General features: G+C 32.1%; 2 protein-coding genes across 2 annotated transcripts; one reads left to right on the top strand and one right to left on the bottom strand.

Moving 5' to 3' along the window:
* Window positions 1-920: 920 nt before the first annotated feature.
* Window positions 921-1,700, bottom strand: LOC102659714 (uncharacterized mitochondrial protein AtMg00860-like). Its single transcript, XM_006582419.1, has 3 exons — window positions 1,676-1,700; window positions 1,399-1,474; window positions 921-1,275 (listed from the first exon to the last, which is right to left on the bottom strand). Exons 1-3 carry the CDS (start codon window positions 1,698-1,700, stop codon window positions 921-923), a joined length of 456 nt encoding a protein of 151 aa, XP_006582482.1.
* Window positions 1,701-15,431: 13,731 nt separating this feature from the next.
* Window positions 15,432-20,481, top strand: LOC100809002 (two-component response regulator ARR12). Its single transcript, XM_003526168.5, has 6 exons — window positions 15,432-15,861; window positions 16,263-16,415; window positions 17,071-17,469; window positions 17,790-17,866; window positions 17,954-19,165; window positions 19,885-20,481. Exons 1-6 carry the CDS (start codon window positions 15,732-15,734, stop codon window positions 20,002-20,004), a joined length of 2,091 nt encoding a protein of 696 aa, XP_003526216.1. The 5' UTR covers window positions 15,432-15,731; the 3' UTR covers window positions 20,005-20,481.
* Window positions 20,482-21,745: the final 1,264 nt, after the last annotated feature.

Genomic DNA, 21,745 nt, shown 5'->3' with positions numbered 1-21,745 from the left:
CCTTTGAGTGCTATGAAATGACCATATTTTGATAAACGATCTACTACTACTAGAATAGTATTGAAGCCATACGAATTTGGTAGGCCAGTGATAAAATCCATTGCTATATCCTCCCATACAAGAGATGGTATAGGCAGTGGTTGCAGCAGTCTAGTAGGTTTGGTATGTAACGGTTTTGCCTGTTGACAAATTGCACAAGATTGAACAAATTGTTGCACATCATGCTTCAGATCTGGCTAGTGAAACTGTTGTGTCACCCTTGCCAAAGTTCTTGTTAACCCGGAATGTCCCCCAATTGGTGAGCTATGAAATTCCTATAAGAGTTATTGTATCAGGTCCACATCCTTAGGAACACCAATTCTGTTTTTCCAATATAATAATTCACCTTTCACTGAGTAATAGGGATGCAATAAGGGTTGCTCCACACATTGGTGCATAATAACTTGTAACTTGGGATCTCTCTGTAGTGCTTCTTTCAATTTTCTGACAATGGAATGCTCAGGCTCAGACCATGATAATGACATTACTCTAGAGAGGGCATAAACTGCCAAATTGTCTTTTCTGGCTTATACTTTATTGTGAAATCATATCCCAAAAATCTATGTAGCCATTCTTGTTGCTCTGGGGTTTGCAAACTTTGATCCATTAAGTTTCTCAAACTTTTCTGATCAGTTCTGATAATAAATCTATGGCCCAGTAAATATGTGTCTGAACTTAGAAATTGCTTCTGCCATGGCCAACATCTCTCTAAAATAAGCAGACTTCTTTTAAGTGTGTGGTGCAAGTTTTTTGGAGAAACAGGTAATTGGGTGACCATTTTGATGTAACACTGCACCTATACCAATCCCTGATGCATTCGTTTCTAAGATAAAGGGCTGTTGGAAATTAGGTAACCCCAGGACAAGTGTTGTCATCATAGCTTATTTGAGTCTAAGGAATGCTGTTTCAGTTTCCTCAGTCCATAAATAACCATCTTTCTTGAATAATAGAGTCAAAGGGGCTGCAATTTTGGCATATGCTTTGATGAAACACCTATAGTATCCTATGAGACCTAGAAATCCTCTTAATTGTGTCACATTTGTGGGTGGTGGCCACTCACAGATTGCTTGAACCTTACTACTATCCATAGATACTCCTTGTCCGAAAACTATGTGTCCCAAGTATTCAATTTCCAATACTCTAAGTGAACACTTGGACAACTTCACAAACAATACATGTTGTTGAAGGACTCGTAGCACATTTTCCAAATGTGTCAAATGTTCCGGCCAAGTAAAGCTGTATGTAAGGATATCATCAAAGAAAACTAGCACATATTTTCTCAAGGCATCATGAGAAATTTGATTCATTAAATTCTGAAAAGTTGTTGGGGCATTGGTTAATCCAAAGGGCATGACTAACCATTCATAGTGTCCATGATGTGTCCTAAAAGCTGTTTTGTGCCGCTCTTCAGGTTGTACCAAAATCTGATGGTAACCTGATCATAAGTCCAGTTTTGAAAAAAAAATTGCACCGAATAACTCATCTAGTAATTCATCAACAATTGGCATAGGAAAACTATCCTTTATTGTCACAACATTTAAGGCCCTATAATCAGTACAAAACCTCCAATTACCATCTTTCTTTTTCATCAGTACAATGGGTGAAGAAAAAGGACTAGTACTAGGTTGTATAATACCTTGGTCTAGCATTTCATGCACCATCTTTTCAATTTGTTCTTTCTGGCTATGAGGATATCTGTACGATTTGACTTTGGCTGGCTGCGTACCCTCCAAAAGTGGAATAACATGATTCTAACTTCTAAGAGGTGGTAATGATGTTGGAGTTTGGAACACTGAACTGTAAGTGTGCAGCAACAGGGCAATCTTTGAGGCTATATGTTATGGTAAATCTTTCAAAACATCATCCTTAGTGTGGAACTGAAATAGTTGAACGGTAAATGAATCAGCAATAGCATTAGTATTTTGCATCCTTCTATAATGATTGAATTGAGCCAGTTTAGGTGGTGTGCCTTTTTCTCCTTGTAATGTCACAAATTTTCCTTTGTAGAAAAATTTTAGTGTCGAAGCTGCATAGTCTGCCACATGTGGGCCTAAAGTAGCCAACCATGAAGATCCCAAAATAATGTCAGCTCCTGCCACAGGCAATAAGAATACAGGTACTATCAACTCATGTCCTTGTAATATGATGGACAAATTAGGGACCACTCCCTCAGCGGTCATAGATTGACCATTTCCCACCAAAACTTTAAAACAAGGACCTGGTTCCACTGGGAGTTTAAGAAATTCAGCAATTCGGGGTTGTAAAAAATTATTTGAACTTCCTCCATCAACTAAGACTTGTACACGGATTTGCCCAATTTGGCCTGTGAATCGCAAAATACCTATGCTATCGGTCCCTTTCATTGCATTCAAAGAAAGATGGTGGTCATTTGTGGCTAGGTCAGGTTCAGTGTAGGTCATATCTAGTTGGGTTTTTTCTGGTTCAGGTTGGGCATCCTCTTCAAGGTCATCAAATTGTAGCATCATCATTTAACGGTTGGGACATTTATGGGTTAGAGAAAATTGGTCATCACACCAATAACATAGACCTTTTTCTCTTCTCAGTTGCATTTCAGCTGGGGAAATTCTTTTGATGTTTGGGTTTCATTGAGCAGGGTTGATGGGTCGTGTTGGTGGGGTTTGGAGTATAGGAGTAGGATTGGTTTTGTGGTTATTTTCTAGCTTATTTGAATTGAAGGGTGCTCTGTGGTTGTAATAATTGGATGAGGTGAATTTTTGTGGTGTAATGGTGGATGTATATTTTTCTTCATAAACTTTAGCAAGGGACACAACTTTAACAATAGAAATAGGTGAGTGAATCATCACCTCTCGTCTGATCTCAGGAATTAAATCACTAATGAAATAGTCTATCAATGCATCATTACTCAAGCCATAAACTCTGTTAGCTAATGAGGTAAATTGCAGATAATAATCAGCTACAGTACCAGTCTGACTTAATTTGAATAATGTAGCTCTTGGACACTCATAAATGGAAGGTCCAAAATCCAGCTCTAAGGCGCGAGTGAACTCGACCCAAGAGTGAAATGGGTGAGAGCGCTGCATCATCTGGAACCAAGGGACTACTTCCTTGTCCAAGTGCACAGAAGCAATGGTTAATTGATCCAGGTCTAGTGTACCATAATAATCAAAAAATTGTTTCGCACGAAATATCCATTCCAAGACATTTTTGTCATTGAAACGAGGGAATTCGAGTTTAATGTTCCTCACTCGAAATGATTGTTTGCTTAAGTTACTATCATCGTGGGAAGATTTCTTAGGGCTTTGGTTCAGAAGCAGATCAAACGCATTGTGGATTTGAGTAAATTTGTTGTCTGTCTCTGTCTGCATCGCTTCCATTCATGCAAATCGAGATGCGTTCGCGACTTCCATTTTGTCAATCTGCTCATGGAAATCATTGTACATCTTCTGGATAATGTCAACATTGCGCTTGACATCGACAGTGAGCTCCTTCGTCCGGGTATTCTCTGCCATGGCGAGATGAAAGCACCAAATGTAATGTGCAAAAATGAAGAGACGGAGAAGAGTACATATATTGACTGAAATTAAGACTCACTTCCAGCTAGAGTTCTGAAAGGAAATTACACAGATGCAAATTCTGGGACCAAGAAAGTATGAGGGAGAGAATAGAATCGAGATAACTCTCACAACTTGCATAAAAAAAACAATACTATCAATTATTCTTTATATACTAGCTCAATTGCGTACGCAGTCCCTCAGCTTGGTGCTAGTCATGCGATTCCTCATTCCTTTCCTTTGCCCCATCATTTTCGAACCAATGCTAACAACATTATTCACTTTTTCTCCATGTGGGTCCCCTTTAGCTGACTTGACCCAGAACATGTCTTCCCTATTTTCCTTCATTGCATTTAACTCCCTCATCTATGTCATATGCTCGTGTATTGTTGTGCAAACTAGGAGGATAAACGAAAAAGAAAAGAGATTTTCATCAATGAAACATCGAACAAATTACATAAGTGAACTTGTTACTTAATTTCAATCCAAAATCTTAGGAAATTATATTTGTTGATATTTTTCACTTATATGATACTCCATCTATTTTTTTTTTATTAATATGCAACTTTATACTTTGTACTCCAACACTCGTGTAGACACATATTTTGGGATTATAGCTGATCTTGGAGACCAACATTAAGGTACCGTTTGGAGTTGGCATTTGGGTGCAACAAGGAGCATGCAGAAGAAGATTGTTACGTGATTCATTCAATCACACGCGGGTTCAAAAGAAAAGTAAAGTTAATAATGTCATATAGGACACAAAGCCAAACATTGTCATGGAGACCAAAGTCATCACCAAACAAACTTCCCTTCGTACTTGAAAGTCTATCAATCAGGGCACCGTGACCCCATTTGTTGTTACACCGTCCCTTTGCGTCTCTGATTTGGAGAATTTTTTTCCCCCACTTTGGCCTTTTGTGCTCCGTCTGCATCTCTAGTTTCAGGTTAAAACTTGAAAGGCACAGCTTGATACCATGGACCACTTTATGTATAGCGTATGCGTATTTGTTTAAAATTTGAAACGGCATTTCACACTTTTACAAGATCACAAAATCAAAGCTAAATTTCTAGTGCGGCGAGTGAACTCTTTCTTGTTTAAGGAGTCATATAATTCGGCTTGTAATGCAAATAAGATAAATGTGAGATTCAAACAAGAACTCGTCATTAGTCATTGTTAATTTAGATACATATTCTAACCATGTTTAATGGTTTAAATTAAATTAATTGCATTCAACTTTAAAGATGTGATCTTTTCAAGCTCTCAGGTCTTTCAATGAAGTTGATTATGCAATTAGTACGTACCATGTTTTTTATTTTATTTTATCTAAAACATACTTTAACAATGATAGTGTAAAAATTAGTAGAAAACAATATTTTACCCTTTCACAAAAATAGAATATACTGTTCTGCAAAGCAATGTTTCACACTTTCCCTATTCTGGTTTACTTTCAAACATATTATATCTTGACCCGCTGGTAATAAAAAATTTGGAGAAGAGGAAAAATAGATACAAGGGAAGAAAAATCCTGAGGCATATGCATGCCAGAAGGGACAAATGGTCGACTATTGAAAGGGAAAGTTGATGTGGAGTCCCTCTGATGCATTTGAATTTTGATATATAGTGGTATTTGTTTCAAGTTTCACTGTTATTAACTAACTAACAATTTAAGCGGATTAAATGTCCAAAGTAATGTTATTTTGGGTTAGCTATATATAACTCTGGCTTTTGCATATGTAACTATTAGTAATCATTTTTACCACGATCACAAGTCATTTTTTGACAACTGATTATCAAAGTGCTAATAACCCACCTGAAAGGATAATGAGTGAGTTTGGGAATATAAAGTAATCATTCATTCTCATTGGACAAACAACTTCTACCAGTCTATGATTCCATTTTAGTATCGTTAGTTGTCTAATAAATGCATGGAACCAAATCTCTTTTGGAGATTTCTCTGTCTGTCATCCAAACTATTCCACATCCAAAAGCCTCCCAAAAGAGAGAATAACACATCAATGTTCCGATCCATCCCCATATCAAAGTACTCGAAAGATGACAACTTTAATGCTAGCTAGCTACTTGCTTTCCTCTCTTCTCTTCTTAGTCTCCCACACACTCAAATCAAATAATCGATGACGCTTAAAGTGCTTTCTCTCTCGACACAAACACACTTAGATGATGACAAAATGTCACGACAAATCAAAACATGGCGTGGCCTTCATTCATGGTCAAGTACTCGAGTTATAGTAAATCCTATGATCGATCGATCGTGTTCACAATTTTCGCCAATAATAAGATCTCGTCCTTTCTTTCTTTTGATATGGGCCTCTTTTATTTTTACCTAATTTATTCTCTCTCTCTCTCTACATCTTCTCGTCCCCAGGTCCCCATTCACACACGTCCAAAAGTCATTCTTCAAGAGCCCAGTTTGTTCTATGCATGTAGTTGAGCTATTTATGATCGTATGATTTTGACTATGTGGATGGATTTTATTGAAGCAAGTTGATAAACAGATTTTGAAAAAGTTGAATTGCCTGCGGACAAAGGCAAACAGAAAGTTAGTGGCTTACAAGACAGTCACAAGACTAAAGGTATGACAAATTATTACATGATCAAGATCACCATGATTTCAATTAATCTCAATATGACATATAATTGAATGCTATTTATTTTCTTGGAAATTAAAAAATTCAATTACATGTCAACCGGAAAAGGTCGATCAAGACTATGAACTTGTGATGATCTGATAATTTCTTTTATTAAATGGCTTGATTCCTTTGCTCTTTTAAATAAATAAAGAAACTATCAAAAGTTTCTCTTTCAAATAATTATATTTTTATTCATTATCATTTTTTCATGTGTTATTATTAAAGCTTCTTTTTTGAACAAAATGTGTTACTATTAATTGAAAACAAGATAACGAAATAACAGATAGAATGGAAGCATAATGAAATTCTCGAGGAAGTACTTGCTTAACTTTTGACATGTGAACAAAACGGAATTCAATTCTTTTTAATGGAAATAAAATATGTTATTTTTTTAATCACATGTTTTGTTCCAATTTATTTCTTAAAAAGCATCAAATATAAAATTCAAGTAACGTTATGTTTCATTTCATTTTAGCCTTTCTATTAAAAATCATCTTAGAATTTATTTAGTGAGAAATAACAAATTTTCATCATGGAAGCCTTTTTTTTTCAATGCTCGTATATTTTCCAATGTTTAATCTAATTTTTAATGTGTTTACCTGGGCATCCACTTGAAGTATGCATACTGAAAATTCAAGTTGGAGTAAGGAAGTCTAAAGCTCGAATAAACACATTCGGTGCAACTTCTTTTTAGAATGTTTTTGGGCTTTGCTACAACGCACTTAATTGATTCATTTGCTTCAGCACATCCACCTATTGAGCACATAGATTTAATTAGCCATATTTACTATTGGGCTTCTCAATATTAAGCATGGGCCTAAACAGTTTTTGTGCTCCAAGAAATTGAGCAGCTGAACAAGTTTAATTAGGATATATTATTCTAAAAAAGTTTGAAAGGGACTAACTTGTCAATAAGTATTAAGAGTTTAGTTTTAATATCTTGTAAATATTTTTATACTACAAATCAATCAATTACAAATTATTATAAATAAGACTAATGTCACGTTTAGATTAAGTTTCACACTTATTTTGCTTTAATATATTAAGTTTTAAACGATTAATTTTGATATTTTATGTTCTTAAAAGTTTATTTTTATATTTTTTCCATTTTCCATAACAAAAGATAGCACTCTTGTCAATTTTTAAATTTTAAAATAATTGTAAAATAGTAAAGGTTTAAAATCGTTATTATCTTTATTTTATTTTAAAAAATAAATCACTAAAAAAAATTTAACGATGACCCTCGTAGTTCAAAACCCAGATCTTCAACAACTTTCCACAAACACAACAAATTATCAATCAAACTAGATCTAGAGAATCAAAAGAATCATTACAACCCCAAATCTACCAAAATCCCCAAAGCCCATCAAGGGAAAAACTAGATTTTGAGAACACCGCAACAGAAAAATTCAATCTTTGAGATAAACAAAGAATAGGAAAAGGCAAAGGGGTTAGAGAGATCCAATGATGGCCATGAAGGGGCGGTGGTGACGGAGGAACTTCCATTAGTGCTGGCCATAAAGCTCGTCGTCGCACAACATCGACATCGACATCGACATCGACATCGTCATCGCACCACTGTCCTCGTGGATTCGAGAAGTCGCGACGGTTCACCAAATCAAGGCTAAGTGTATGTAGAGTGGTAGAAGCCGCAAATGAGTTTGTGTTGTAGACGGAGTCCGCCGCATCAGCACCATGTCGCAGAAGAATGTGAGCAACACTTTTGCGGAGGTTTCCACAGTCCACAACAATGTTCAATGTTGGTGCTTCGAGCTTCTAGGCTCTTATGGAAGTGTTTCAAATGAAGGAATTGGGGTTGGGAAAGTGACGAAATATATGCAATAGAGATTGGCAAGAGAGGAGTAATTAACATTGAAGAATTCCGGTATAGAGAAAGAGAGCTTTGTGGGTCGATGGTGTCAATTGTGCCAAAAGTTTCTAGTGTGCTTTATTTTTTTAAAAAATAAAATAAAGATACTGATAATTTATGCAAAAAAAAAAAGTATAAAACTACCAAAATTAAACATTTAAAACTTACAAAATTGAAACAATTATGAAATTTGATGAATCAAAAGAGACATTAATGCTTATAAATATGATTTAATCTTGACGACCACTCCATTGAAATCCAATCCCAGTTTATTTGAAATTATCTCATTTCTAGAAAGCCGTAATTATCATTTGATTGATTTATATTATAAAAAATATTTACAATATATATAGACCAAATGCCAGTCAGTAGTCACCTAGTTATTCTCCCAAGAGTTTTCCTCTTTTCTGGACCCATATTACAAGTGAAATGAGATTTGCAATCTAAAAAGTAAAAACTGTCTATATTTATAACCCCTGAGAAAAAATTGGACCAAATCCGTAGAGCAACATTTCAAGACAAGAGGAGGCATGAAGATTACTCCCGCATGTTATTGCATAATAGACTGACACAGCTGAAGGATCCAGACTCATACTTTGCTACATTTACCCTAGTGTGAATCGTGGTCAAAATTATCATACAAAGTAAAAGCCAATACCGAAGGAGTGGGTTGTATGGCCAAAGATGTTTTAAAATATAGTTGTCACTTGTTAGTATCATTGAGCGATCAATTCACATGGAGTTATTACAACTTAATTAGTCTTTTTGAGTTCAAATCTCAAATCTCAAATATCCGTTAGTTAAATATTTTGAAAGAAAATTTTATCATTTATAATAATTTTATTTAGTTGGAACAAGATTATTTCTAATGCAAGATACTTCTGATTTTTTTTTAAAAGAAAAAAGTTGTGAGCTGCATTGCATCACATTTAGACCAGAATTTAATCGCTGTTGAAGTAGCCGCTAGTAGTGGAAAACGAAGCTTAGCTTTGCAATGCTTGTCATCGACTATATTGATCCATTTGGGATCTTTTTTATTTAAATAAATAAATTAAAAATTGCAAGGGGATAGTATTGTTGTGGCTTTTTTCTGAGATATTATAGCTATAAGCAAGCTAGCTATCCATGTTGTTATGGTTTCATGATCCAAGATGATATCATTTTAACACGTATATACGTGTATTGTTCCACACAGGAGACAGACTTATTAACTAAACCCGAGCACGCATAAACATTAATTTAATTAAGCAAGTTAGTGTTACAAAAATAAATGAATAAAAAAATTGACATTGCCAAGAGGAAGACATGTGTATTTAAAAAGCAAAGAATCTAAAGATTTTGTGCCAAGAATGAATCTTAAAGATTTAGATATTATATAAACTAGAGGCTATCATGCATTGTTAAAACCCTTTTGAATATTAGTGGACAGCCAGTTATGCTTCTTTGGAGTCATAAATTAATTCCTATTGGTCATGTTCGGATGCATAAAATGCGTGAAGATCTTTTAACATGTGATTTAAGGAGCCAACTAAAATGAAGTTACTTTCTATTCAATTTTTCTATTTTTTTTATCAGTATTTGTTGTCGTGGACTCTTCAACATGTTTTGCCAGCAAGTTCCGAAAGCTCAACTCTCTCTCTCTCTCTTATATATATAAATTTCGAGATAAGTGAAAGTTTTATATAATGTCTTGCTATAATGAATTCTCCTTTTTTGCCAGCAACCTTTTGTTTTTGGCAGGCAGTTCAACACTTTGCTAGCCTATCTATGTACATAGTTCGCTGATTATTATATATTCACTCATCTGATGTATGATTTTGATCAGAATAAAGTTACTTTTACTTTTAAAAAAATTATAATAAAAAAGGGGTATGATAAGATATACTAGTATAATACATATATAGGTATAAAAAAAGGATAAGAAAAGACGACATTGGACAAACTGAGTGAGAAAAACATTACCCTTTGGTGGGCTAAGGTTATGATTAATTAAGAGTTTGTAGTGGAAAGTGTAATTAAAGCTTAAGGCCAAATTTGGTTTCGATTACTTGCTAAGATTATCCTCATCTTCATTGATCTGATCTGCTACTTTTAATGTTACTTTTTGTGTGTCTATTGGTGCAAGGATTAAATATACAAGTAGTAATGGTTTTGTTAATTTGTAGTTGGGTTAATCTCCTCCAATGAAAAAAAAAGGGGGCAGCAGTATGATTGAAAGTCTTACATGATCGTAAATAAAAGGAAACATCAATATCGGCTAATTATATAACTTCTTCAATCTATTTGTAAACCATTGTATGATTTGTTTTATGGTAGATTTTTTAGTCTCAAAAATACATTAGAGAAAAAAATAATTTTATGTTTATTATAACATATAAAATAATTAAACTTGATTTTACTTTTTACTTGCACAATCAATAATCTTTAACTTCAACCAATATTTACTCCCGAGAGTGGATAATATTTATTTCTATGGAACATAAATATTTTTTGCAAGTAAAAAAGCACATATATTCCCTTCCTATCCACTATCACAGTCTCCTATTAATAATTTTTTAATTTACATTTTTATGTTTTTTTCATTTTCAAAATTTTCGTTCACATGTCAATTTTTATATACCACTAATTTCATAAATTTTACCTACAGTAATTTATTGGTAACGTTAGAACATGAGATATATAATATTTTATGTATAATTTATTTGTCATTTGTTGATCTTATAATAAAAAATTTTATTTTATGAAAAAATAACATATGTAACATAATAAGGATATTTTAGTAATTATAATATATTTCAAAGAAAAAATAATTTAACTAAACATGTCTTAATTATTTTTAGAAATGTAAAAAATATTCTCAATTAATTTTATATTTAATCAATCATTTTTTTTATTAAATATCCAAAAATAGCATTTTCATAATTTATTCTTATAAATAATATTTTTAAGACTAAAAAATTATCCATAAAACAAACACAGTCATATACTATATGCCCAAGTTTTTTGTGCACACTAAGGGGCAAAGGTAAAACAACCAACAGTGGAGTGAGCAATATCAAGAGATGATTAGTTAACTAAGAAATAGTGTTGTTTGCATTAGGCTATCATTGTTGATGATGGAGTATCTATCTTTCTCCACCAATACCCTCACTTTATAAGTGATTGTCTATGTGTCTCTTTCAGTCATAGTTACGTCCGTGCTGGCTTTTACAATGTACTCGCACAAAAAGTGTTGTGTTTTGCTCGTGAATATATAAACTATTGAATTATACACGAAAAATCCTTTGAAGTTATAACTCCAACCATAAGGAAAGTTTAAGTTTGATTGCATAATTCGTTCTTTATTTTTTATGATTTTGTAAATTTTGTCACTTAATTTTTTGATAATATTTCACTTAATTATTTTATCTGTATATCATATCATCATTCTAAATTTTGTATATTTTATTCTCATGTTAGTTAGCTAATATTAATATAAATTATTGATTGTTGATGTCACAAGTTGATCATTGATATGTAATAATAACATAACATTACGCAAGACCTTTGACATGACACTTAATATAGGAAGAAAATTAAATTATATTTTTTTACATATTTTGCCAAACCTTTTTCGTATATTTTGCTTCCTAACTTTTAAATTGTCGTGAATTTAATAGCTTAAATTGCAATTAATTATTTTGTATTAATTAGAACAACGTAATGAGAACTTACAAAATGAATAGATTATCAAACAATAAAATTAGAAGAAAAAAAAATCCAAAAATAGAAAAATTGTAATACTAGTAAAATGCATAAAATGAGAACAAATAATAAACGGAAAAAATAACTCAAATAGTGTATAAAATCTCGTTATATTTATTATTTAACATAATTTGTATTATATAGAAAATCCTTTGAGTCAACAACAATTTCTAACCAAAAAATACACAAACCATCTGCTCACATGTATAAGCATTTTTAGTATCACTCCAATCTTATTTTTCAATGTCTTATTTTCCATGCAATATAGCATTTTTCTCTATCATACAAGTCACAGAGCTTGATCGATTGCCCCTCACGCCATCTATTTTTAGCCGATTGCATCTCTACAGCAAAAAGCGTACATGTAACACTCTCTAGTCTCTACTAACGGATGAAAACAACACAGGCTTAGTTCCATTCTTTACTTTCAACTTTTTATTTTTATTTTTTTTATAAATTTTACCTCCAACAAAATAATTTAACATATTTTAATTAAACTTTTTGAAAATACTTGTAAATTTTATCGTGTAGTTCTGACCTAATTGTAATTCTGATACCCTTTGTTTACCTATTCATAAAATTTACTCCACTTTTAAATTTTTTGATGAATTTTACCTCTAGCTTTTTTACTCTTTGATGAATTTTACCACCAACTTTTATGTTATGTCAACATGTCACACAAGTTCAATGACAAAAGCTAAAATTTGTAAGTTTTATTTTAAAAATTAGGATAAAATAAGATTGATTAATTTGTTGGAATTAAAACTTGCTAAAAAAGTAAAAAAAAATACAATTAAACGATAAATTAATGTGCTTGGACTTTAAAGAAAAACAATAAGGTGAAAATAATTTTTAAAAAAGGTAAATTCCACTGTATTATTTATCATCTATTTTCGTTAATTTCTTCATTTCTCTTCTTGATATTTTTCTATTTTTATATCATATTTTTTTATCAATAAGAATAAAATAAATAATACAGAATTTATAATAATCTTTACATCATATTCAATCAATTAAGTTAAATTTTCTTTATTATTTCTATAACATGTGTGAGTTATTATAAATTCTTATTATTTGAGTTCAATTCTTAAAAATTGAAAGGAAAAAAACAATAATTAATTTTCCTAAATTTTTTAAAATTCAAATAACTTTTTTTAGCAAATTTTAATTTTTAAATTTCAACTAATTTTTCGTCATTTAATTCAAATGGTTTTGAAAGACAAATTTGATTCTTGCATTAAAAACTAGCGACTTTGACCAAAATGCAGATCATGTACAAGGAAATCTCGAGGAGGAAATTACGGACAACTTTCAAAGAGAAAAATTGTCGTCTTGACTCTGATTGTTCTCTCGTTATGAACAGAATTCTAATATGTGTATGATTAATGTAAAGAAAAGAAAAGTGACATGAACAGAATTATAATGTTTCTATATAATTAATAGAAAGAAGAGGAAAGTAAATCTGTAGATGCATTAACGTCAAGTAATCCTTCTTTCTTTGTTTTATTTTGTTGCGGGGAGAGGGGTATTCAAAACAGTTTTAAATGCAATAGTTCACTGTTAAGTGCATATTTGCTTATCCGTTGAAATTTTGACTGCATTAATTAATCTCTTTGCCTCTAAACTGCGTAAGGGTATAAGTTTTAAATCTATAATCTTATATGAATTACTTAATTGTATTCCTATTAACTCACTTTTAATGGCTAAAACCGTGTAAGGGTATGTTTAAATTTTAGGTGGAAGTATTTTAAAAATATATTTGAGAGTAAACTTTTTTCTAAAAACTTAATCTTAGATAAGTAAATCATAGAATACTTTTGCAAACATAAATTTACAAATTTTAATACAAACATGCACCAAGGGAGGTAACCAATTGATTCAATTATTGTAAATTATGTTCTCAACCTTTATTTCAAAAAACTATAGTAAAATTGGACCCTTAAATGACTATTAGTGGATGATACTTGATTTTAAATTAAAAACTTAATCAGAAATCAATAAGCCAACTTAATTATATTAATACTAAAAATGAATTATTTATTAATTTCTGTTAATTTTTTACGATTTATGAAAATATTATTGAAAAAAAATTAACAGTCAATTATTCTCATTTGAATTCAAATTTTAAAACTATTCTTAATTTTATAGTAATATATTATAAAAAATTAAAAACTATAACAAATTAATAATATTTATACCGAAAAAGCCAAAATGTCTCGATCAATTAAAGACAATTTCTATCCGAGCACCGGCCAATGTCCATTGAATGAGAAATATTCTGATAGGATTCGTTTTTTTTTTTTGAGCGCGTGATGACAACGCGCATGTTTTTCTCACAAATCTTGAGATTTGGCTTCACTATAAGATTTTGATTAAGACTAGTGCTATAAATATATTTGGGGAAAAATGGCACTGACCTTCTCTTAGTTATTTTTAAATGGCACTTTTATTTCTTCTGATTTTTTAAAAATGCTCACGTGCTTTGAGATGGTATTGAATTTTTTTTAAATTATGCTTGATAAAATTCATTGAAAGTTAAAAAATTAGTTAATGAGTCATAAGCGTTTGATAAAATTATTGGTCAAAGTAGTTAAAAAAATATAAAATTACATAAAAGATAAAAAAAATAAAAGTTTACCTTAAATAGAAAATTTAATAAATGTTCAACAACAAAAAAGAATAACTATAAAAAGTTAAAAGTTAAAAACTAAAAATTAATATTTTAAAAATCACTACTTCAAATAACATATAAAAAACATTAAAAATTACTTAAAAAATTATTTATCAAGCGATTAAACATATTTTTCAACTAATAAAATAAATTAAAATATCTTATCAAATATCATGTTATTAAAATTAAGGTCTATTGGTGAGGGATAATATTAGGATCCTCTTAATGATTGAGAAATTGTGTAACTTGTACAAAAGTTTTACTTTTGTTATTGTAGAGAAAAAAAACTCTTCAAAATTTCGACATTTCTTTAACATTATACATGATTCAAGTATTAAATTAAAAGAAGTAAAAATATACAACATACAAATATTACAATTTTTTCATAAATTACAGGGTAAAATTAAGGGAGTCTAATTCTGTAAATGATTGTAAATCTTTAAATATTATTTTTTTTGACAACTACACATAAAAAAGTTGTAGGATAAATGGTTATGAAACAAATTTTACAGGTGCCATATGTTATTTTATATAAGATATATGAGCATTACTTAATTAAATAAATAAGGGAAATGAATATTTAATAAAAAATAACATTTTAAATTTAAGCATTTTTTTATATTTAGTCTTAATTTATTTGAAAAACTAAATTGTTGTGTTTAATCTAAATATTGTGGGTTTGCGATAAAATTAGATATAGAATAATCTTAAAAATTAGAAACAAAAAATTAGTAAAAATTAGCCAAAAAATTACAAGACACGACACTAAGATTTGAAGGCAAAAACTTTGAGAATTTTGTAGTTTGAATAAACTTTGATGTTTTGGTAAATGAGTTTGGAGTAAAAGACAATTTAATTAATTCAATTTGCATGAACACACCCACTTCACTTCCCACCGCACCCCACCATAATGGATTAGGAACAGGAACCCACAATAATAGCTCTCTCAGTCCATATACAGTCACAGATTCCATCACTTTCGCGTTCTATTGTTGCACGCTGACACACACATAAGCACAAAAAGACACCAACTTTTTCGCTCCTTCCTTGCATTTATTCATTCACATTCTCCTCAAAACTTACTATTTTTTCCTCACAAAATAAACAAAAAAAAATCTTTCCTTATTGTTTTCCGTGTTTCCTTTGTTTCATAGCTTCTGGGTTTTGGTTTTCAGACCCACAATACAAAGTTCACAAGTGTGTGTAAAGATTGAAGAAGAAAATGACCGTAGAGAAGAAAATGAATGATTCCGGCGACGAGTTTCCCGTCGGAATGCGTGTTCTCGCCGTCGACGATGATCCCACTTGCTTATTGGTTCTGGAAACTCTCCTCCGAAGATGTCAATATCATGGTTTGCATCTTCTACTCTTGATTTTGCTTTATTGTTATGATTTGGGGTTTTGGTTTGTGCTTTCTTCTTTCTTTTAGATTTTGGTGTTCTGTTTCAAATTCTTTTGTTCCTAATGTTTTAACATGGATATACTTTTATTGATGAAGCTGAGCAAAAAAAAAAAAAAACTTTTATTAATGAAATTCTTGGTAGGGAAGTTTCTGTTATAGGTTGCATATTGTTTTTTTTTTAATGTCTGTTATGAGTTGGATTTCAACGCAGGATCTGAATATTTATTTGCGACAATTTTTTTTTTCTTTTTATGAACATTTTGCAATTGTTTTATGTTGTGTATGTGTATTGTGCCAATTTGCTCTTTCAGAATGATATTTATGTTAGTTATTGTGGATGTGGGGTTGCAGCAACCACGACTAATCAAGCAATAAAGGCGTTGGCGCTGTTGAGAGAACACAAAGACAAGTTTGACCTGGTAATTAGTGATGTGCACATGCCAGACATGGATGGATTTAAGCTGCTTGAGCTAGTGGGACTTGAGATGGATCTTCCTGTCATAAGTAAGTCTGGATCTTGTATGGATATATGCGACCTTCGGTAGTTCATCTTTACCTTTTCTTCATTTTGACTCTCATTAATGATTAATGATATAATTATCGATTATTGACTCTCAAGTTAAGGAATTTAGATATCAAATAATGAGTTTTCAAATGTTCTTTTCTTAAATGTTCAAGTGTAGTATGTTTATGTATTCCTTCTAGACTCATATAAGTAAAAATAACTACTTTCTCACTGATTTAGAAAGTTAGTTGAAATCATTTAATTTTACTAATCTCAAGTAACAAATAAGGTTTTTCCTAAAATGTCCCTCATTGAAACTTGATATCATGCATAAAATAGAGTCCTAGAAAATAGAGTTGCAGTTAAATGAAGGGTGTTTTAGGAATGATATCATTAAATAGGGGTGAAATTAGTTAGATTTGCTTGTATTTGAGTCCAAGATACAAAACAACTTTTTTGCTTATATATGAGTCCAGAGGGAGTATAACAATAGTCCACTCCTACAATTGAATTTGTTTAAGTTTCATAATTGGTTTTGATAAATATGAAAATGTGATACGCAAATAAACTTATTTGCGAAGGCTGGTTTGAGTTATTTATGTGTTTCAATGATTGTTTGGTGAACCTTTGATGTTATAAAATGTTTGATTTCAGTGTTATCTGCAAATGGTGATACGAAGCTGGTGATGAAGGGGATTTCTCATGGGGCCTGTGATTATCTGCTGAAACCTGTAAGAATGGAGGAGCTCAAGAACATTTGGCAGCATGTAATCAGGAGGAAGAAGTTTGACTCAAAGGAGAAGAACAAAACCCGCAACATAGACAAACCTACTTCAAACAGTAGCAATGGACTAGGGTCATCAGGAACAGGAAATTCTGATCACAATGAGAAGCTGACTAAGAAAAGGAAGGATCAAGATGAAGACGAAGATGAGGAGCAGGAGAATGATCATGACAATGACGACCCATCAGCCCAGAAGAAGCCTCGGGTTGTTTGGTCTGTGGAGCTGCACCGCAAATTTGTTGCTGCCGTTAATCAGCTAGGCATTGACAGTATGTTCTTCACTCTTCTACAGTATAAAACAATTGTTATAACTTTTATCAATTTCTTCACGAGCTTATTCAAATTGTTGTTCTTATTTTTTATAATCAAGATTTTTTAATATCTGGTTAGATGTTAGCATTATCAATCAATGTTCAGAACATACATATATTCAGAATTATTATGATGACTTTCTCAATTACTATTCCTTATTTTAAGCGACACTTTGGATAAATGTAATGTCACAATTATTCCAATTTTATGCCATGCCACGTAATTTTCCTTTACTGATATGACTTTGAGCTTCATGATATTGTTCTTTTGCTGGCAGAGGCTGTACCTAAAAAAATTCTCGATTTGATGAATGTTGAAAAGCTTACAAGGGAGAATGTGGCAAGCCATCTTCAGGCATTTTTCTAGTCTTTTATGCTTTAATTTAATGTAACTTATACCTTTTCATTCACGGAGTGTTTCTGCTTTATGAATTGGCTGCAGAAGTATAGGCTTTATCTGAAAAGAATTAGCTGTGTGGCTAACCAACAAACCAATATGGTGGTGGCCTTAGGGGGTGCCGATCCATCCTATTTGAGAATGAATTCTGTGAGCGGGGTTGGACATATACAATCAATAAGTGGTTCTGGACAGCTTCATAACAATGCTTTCAGATCCTTTCCACCTAGTGGGATAATTAATAGATTGAATACTCCTGCTGGTTTAAATGTGCATGGATTTCCTTCTGGAGTACTTCAATTGAGTCAATCACAAAATTTAAAAAACACCAATGATAATCTTAAGTTCCAGTCAGCCATTGTTCCTGCTAATCAGAATGGTGTTCATGGAATGACAGTATCTGTAGGGCTTGATCAACTGCAAAACAATAAGGGTGTTATGTCTGTTCAAAACCTGACTACTGTTTTTGATGCCAAAACAACTTTTCCCATCTCGAATAAACTCCCAGATCCAAGACCAAAAATAACCAACTCTGGCTCTCACACTCCAGATGTGAGTTTCTCAAACAATGCCTTGATGTTGGAACCACGCCCTCAAGGCACACAAGGGAGTGTAAGAATTGAAACTTTATCTTCTTCAGTAGCCTCTCAACATTCAGAATTTTCTTTGTCTTTGCTGGATCAAGGTAGATATAGTGATAATTGGGCAAGTACTGTGCAGCCATCTGTGATCCAGACAAACTCTTACCCTCCAAGTGAATGTTTTGGACAGACTAATATACCTCCTACAGATAACATGGCTTCTGTACCCTTGCAAGGTGGGAATCTAAGTGGTGCGTCCATCACTTCACTGTCCAGGCAATCCTATGATTCAATGACAGATATGCACTCTGAAGGAGTGACTTTTACCAACAGACCTGGGCATATAAGCAGTAATGTGCCATATCAAGGGTGGCATGACAATAATCAGGATGCTACTCACCATTCAAATATTTTGTCAATAAACTCACTGACTCCAGTCAATGGTGCTGCTGTTCCAGCTGGCCATGCAGCAATGAACTCAGCCTTACACAGAAACTTGGACTTTAATTATTGTGATCCCTTACAAATGAAGCATGAGGGATTTGTGGAGTTAACTGACGAGGCCTTATCGAAACAACATCAGGGGAATATCATGAACCTACCGAAATCTCAACAAAGTCATTTCTCTAATAATCTTGGTTCACTGGAAGACTTGGTCAGTTCAATGATGAAACAGGTAATAACATTTATTCAATATACTGAGGGTTTTCCCATATATGTTTCTGTATGACTTCTTTTTAACATATTGGCTTCAGTAAGCACTCACATGCTTAATGGCTTTAAAGTTTAAACCATTTAAAATTTTGATACAATCACCTGGTGATCTATCTGTTTTGTTGCTTTCATTTAGATACAATCACTGCATATGTGAATCTTTTGAATTAGGCTGATACCATCCCCACCAATCATAATTTTCACTCCCTGGCCTCGCTGTATGTCATTCTCCTTTTATTAGATAGTAGAAGTACAATCAGTGGCTTTTGAGAGTGATATACGTATGTAAGCGTTGTTATATTTGTCCTGTACACCACAAAAGACTTGAATTGTTACATTCTAAGCGTTGATATTTGAAGATTTAAATTGGTGAAATTCTGTTTCCTTGCGTGCTAAAATTTATGTGCATATATTTCATTAATGTCCATTGTGGTAGATCTGCCAAATAACAACAGCAACTTCCACCATCCTTTTGAACTTTCATATTGGCTAAAAACATCTTATTTGTCTATCTTGGATTGGTAAAATAACTTGTCTATAGAATATATAGCTTGTTATTTTAGCATTTGACTTATGGTCTAGTATTATAGTGTGTTTATTGATCGTTTGGGCATTTCATCTTGCACCTTTTATAAATATTTTCTTCCCATGCTCATCCAGTACCATGTTCATGCCATGCAGGAAAATGATAAGATGAAATTATTGGATGGAAACCTCATTTGCAATAATTACTCTGGTGGGTTATCTCGATGTGATAGCAGGTTTAGCAGCACATTCCAGAATATCATGCATCCTCGCTGATGAATTTTTTTGTAGTTTTCATCGTGTTTTAAGGGCTTTAGCTTTTGTCTTCTCGTAGTTACTATAGGATTTAGCTTCTCCAGATTACTTTGTTCTCTAGGTTTGTTCCACTAAGGGCTTTCTATTTTTTAAACAAATGCATTGTTGTCCTTGCCTTGAGTCCAGCAATGCAATATGGAGTGTTATTGATCACTTTGTTTAATCTCCTTAGATATGTTGGCCTTCAAATTGGACCTAGATCTTCTGTCACAGCCACACTTGCAGCGAGGAGAGAGACACAAGGTCCTGGTGGAGCCCATCACACAAATGGGATCCACTTGAACCCTGTGTCTTTTTCATGCCTTGATGCTTGGTGTAGGTGTGGCAGCTTGAGAGAGATCAGGGATTGCAAATTTAAATGTTAGGGATCCATAAACAAGATTATAGTGATTAAGTTGAATGACAATAAACACGAATTCCCCCTTTTATGCTTGGAAATGTTGTCTATTAAAATTACACATTCAATATTATTTATTGACGTAGCAGTTTGTATGGCATGCAAGATAACAAACTTCTTTAGTATTTGATTCGTTTCAAGTAAGATGATTTTAGAAATTAAAATGTATAAATAAGCTTATAATTGTGATTTGTGAAGTTAACTACAGGGAATTATTAATTATTAATCAATAACTACATACTTTAATATTTAAAATAAACTGTTAGCGATAAAGGAATTATTTTTTTTTCTAGATAAAGGAAAACAGAAATTGGCACTTGACAGCATAAGACCCGCCTCAATGTAATGTTCAGATATGACATTTTTTTTTTTAAAATCAATATTTACCTAGAAAAGTTAAGAGAATGATAAAAGGATAAAATCACTTATGCTCGTGATTTCTATTTTATGCCAATTGTCACGTCAATGCCGCTGCTATCAGAATACTTCATAAGGCATGGCTTGAGGAATTGGACTATTGGAGTGACCACAAAGGTTGTGAATGTCAGTTTATAAATTGTGTTACATTTTAATAAAATTAATTTTGAAAATTAATAATGATTTCGGAAGGTGAAATTAATTTATATAAGTGAAAAATTAAAAATAATAAAAATGTTTTTGTTTTAATGAAAGAAAAAAAAACGCTTCTTTGACGTGTTAAATAATTTACTTAATATTGTAGGAAAAAACAAATACATTATATTACTATTAGAATGAAATGGCCATTTTCTCCCACAACTGAAATTCTAAAGCCACCCTAGCAAATGTACTTAAGAATCTATAGGCTCGCTTTCGTAATATCACACATATTACGTTTAATTTTATCCTTACTTTCTCGTGAAGACCTCTTTATCTGGTTTCTTTCAAATGTGTATATCCTTATGATCTCCACAAAGACAGTGAAATAAACAAGGAGACATTAAAATAACTTACCGATATCCTTAGACAAACCACAACCTAATGCAGCAAAAGGGACGAATATAAGAATTTCTCATAAATAAACCAACGGCTAGAATTAGCAACTACTTTGAATTCCCCCTTTACAAATAAAATAACCTTTCATCTTTATTTTCTTTTGAATCAAACAATTATCCATGCAATTCACTAAAAAAAAAATCATCCGTGCAAGATACACAAGTATTTAAGCCAAGGATTAATGATATGTACATTTTATGTTACTTACGAGAAGATCAAGCACTAAAGGTTAGTCTGTTATTTGTCTTCCACATAATCTCAAATAAAAGGCCGAGCAGGAAAGCAGACAGA

The sequence above is a fragment of the Glycine max genome, chromosome 6, assembly GCF_000004515.6.
Source record: "Glycine max cultivar Williams 82 chromosome 6, Glycine_max_v4.0, whole genome shotgun sequence".
Taxonomy (NCBI): domain Eukaryota; kingdom Viridiplantae; phylum Streptophyta; class Magnoliopsida; order Fabales; family Fabaceae; genus Glycine; species Glycine max.
Note: the sequence above shows the minus strand (reverse complement) of the source record. Positions and strands in the feature narration are given on the sequence as shown.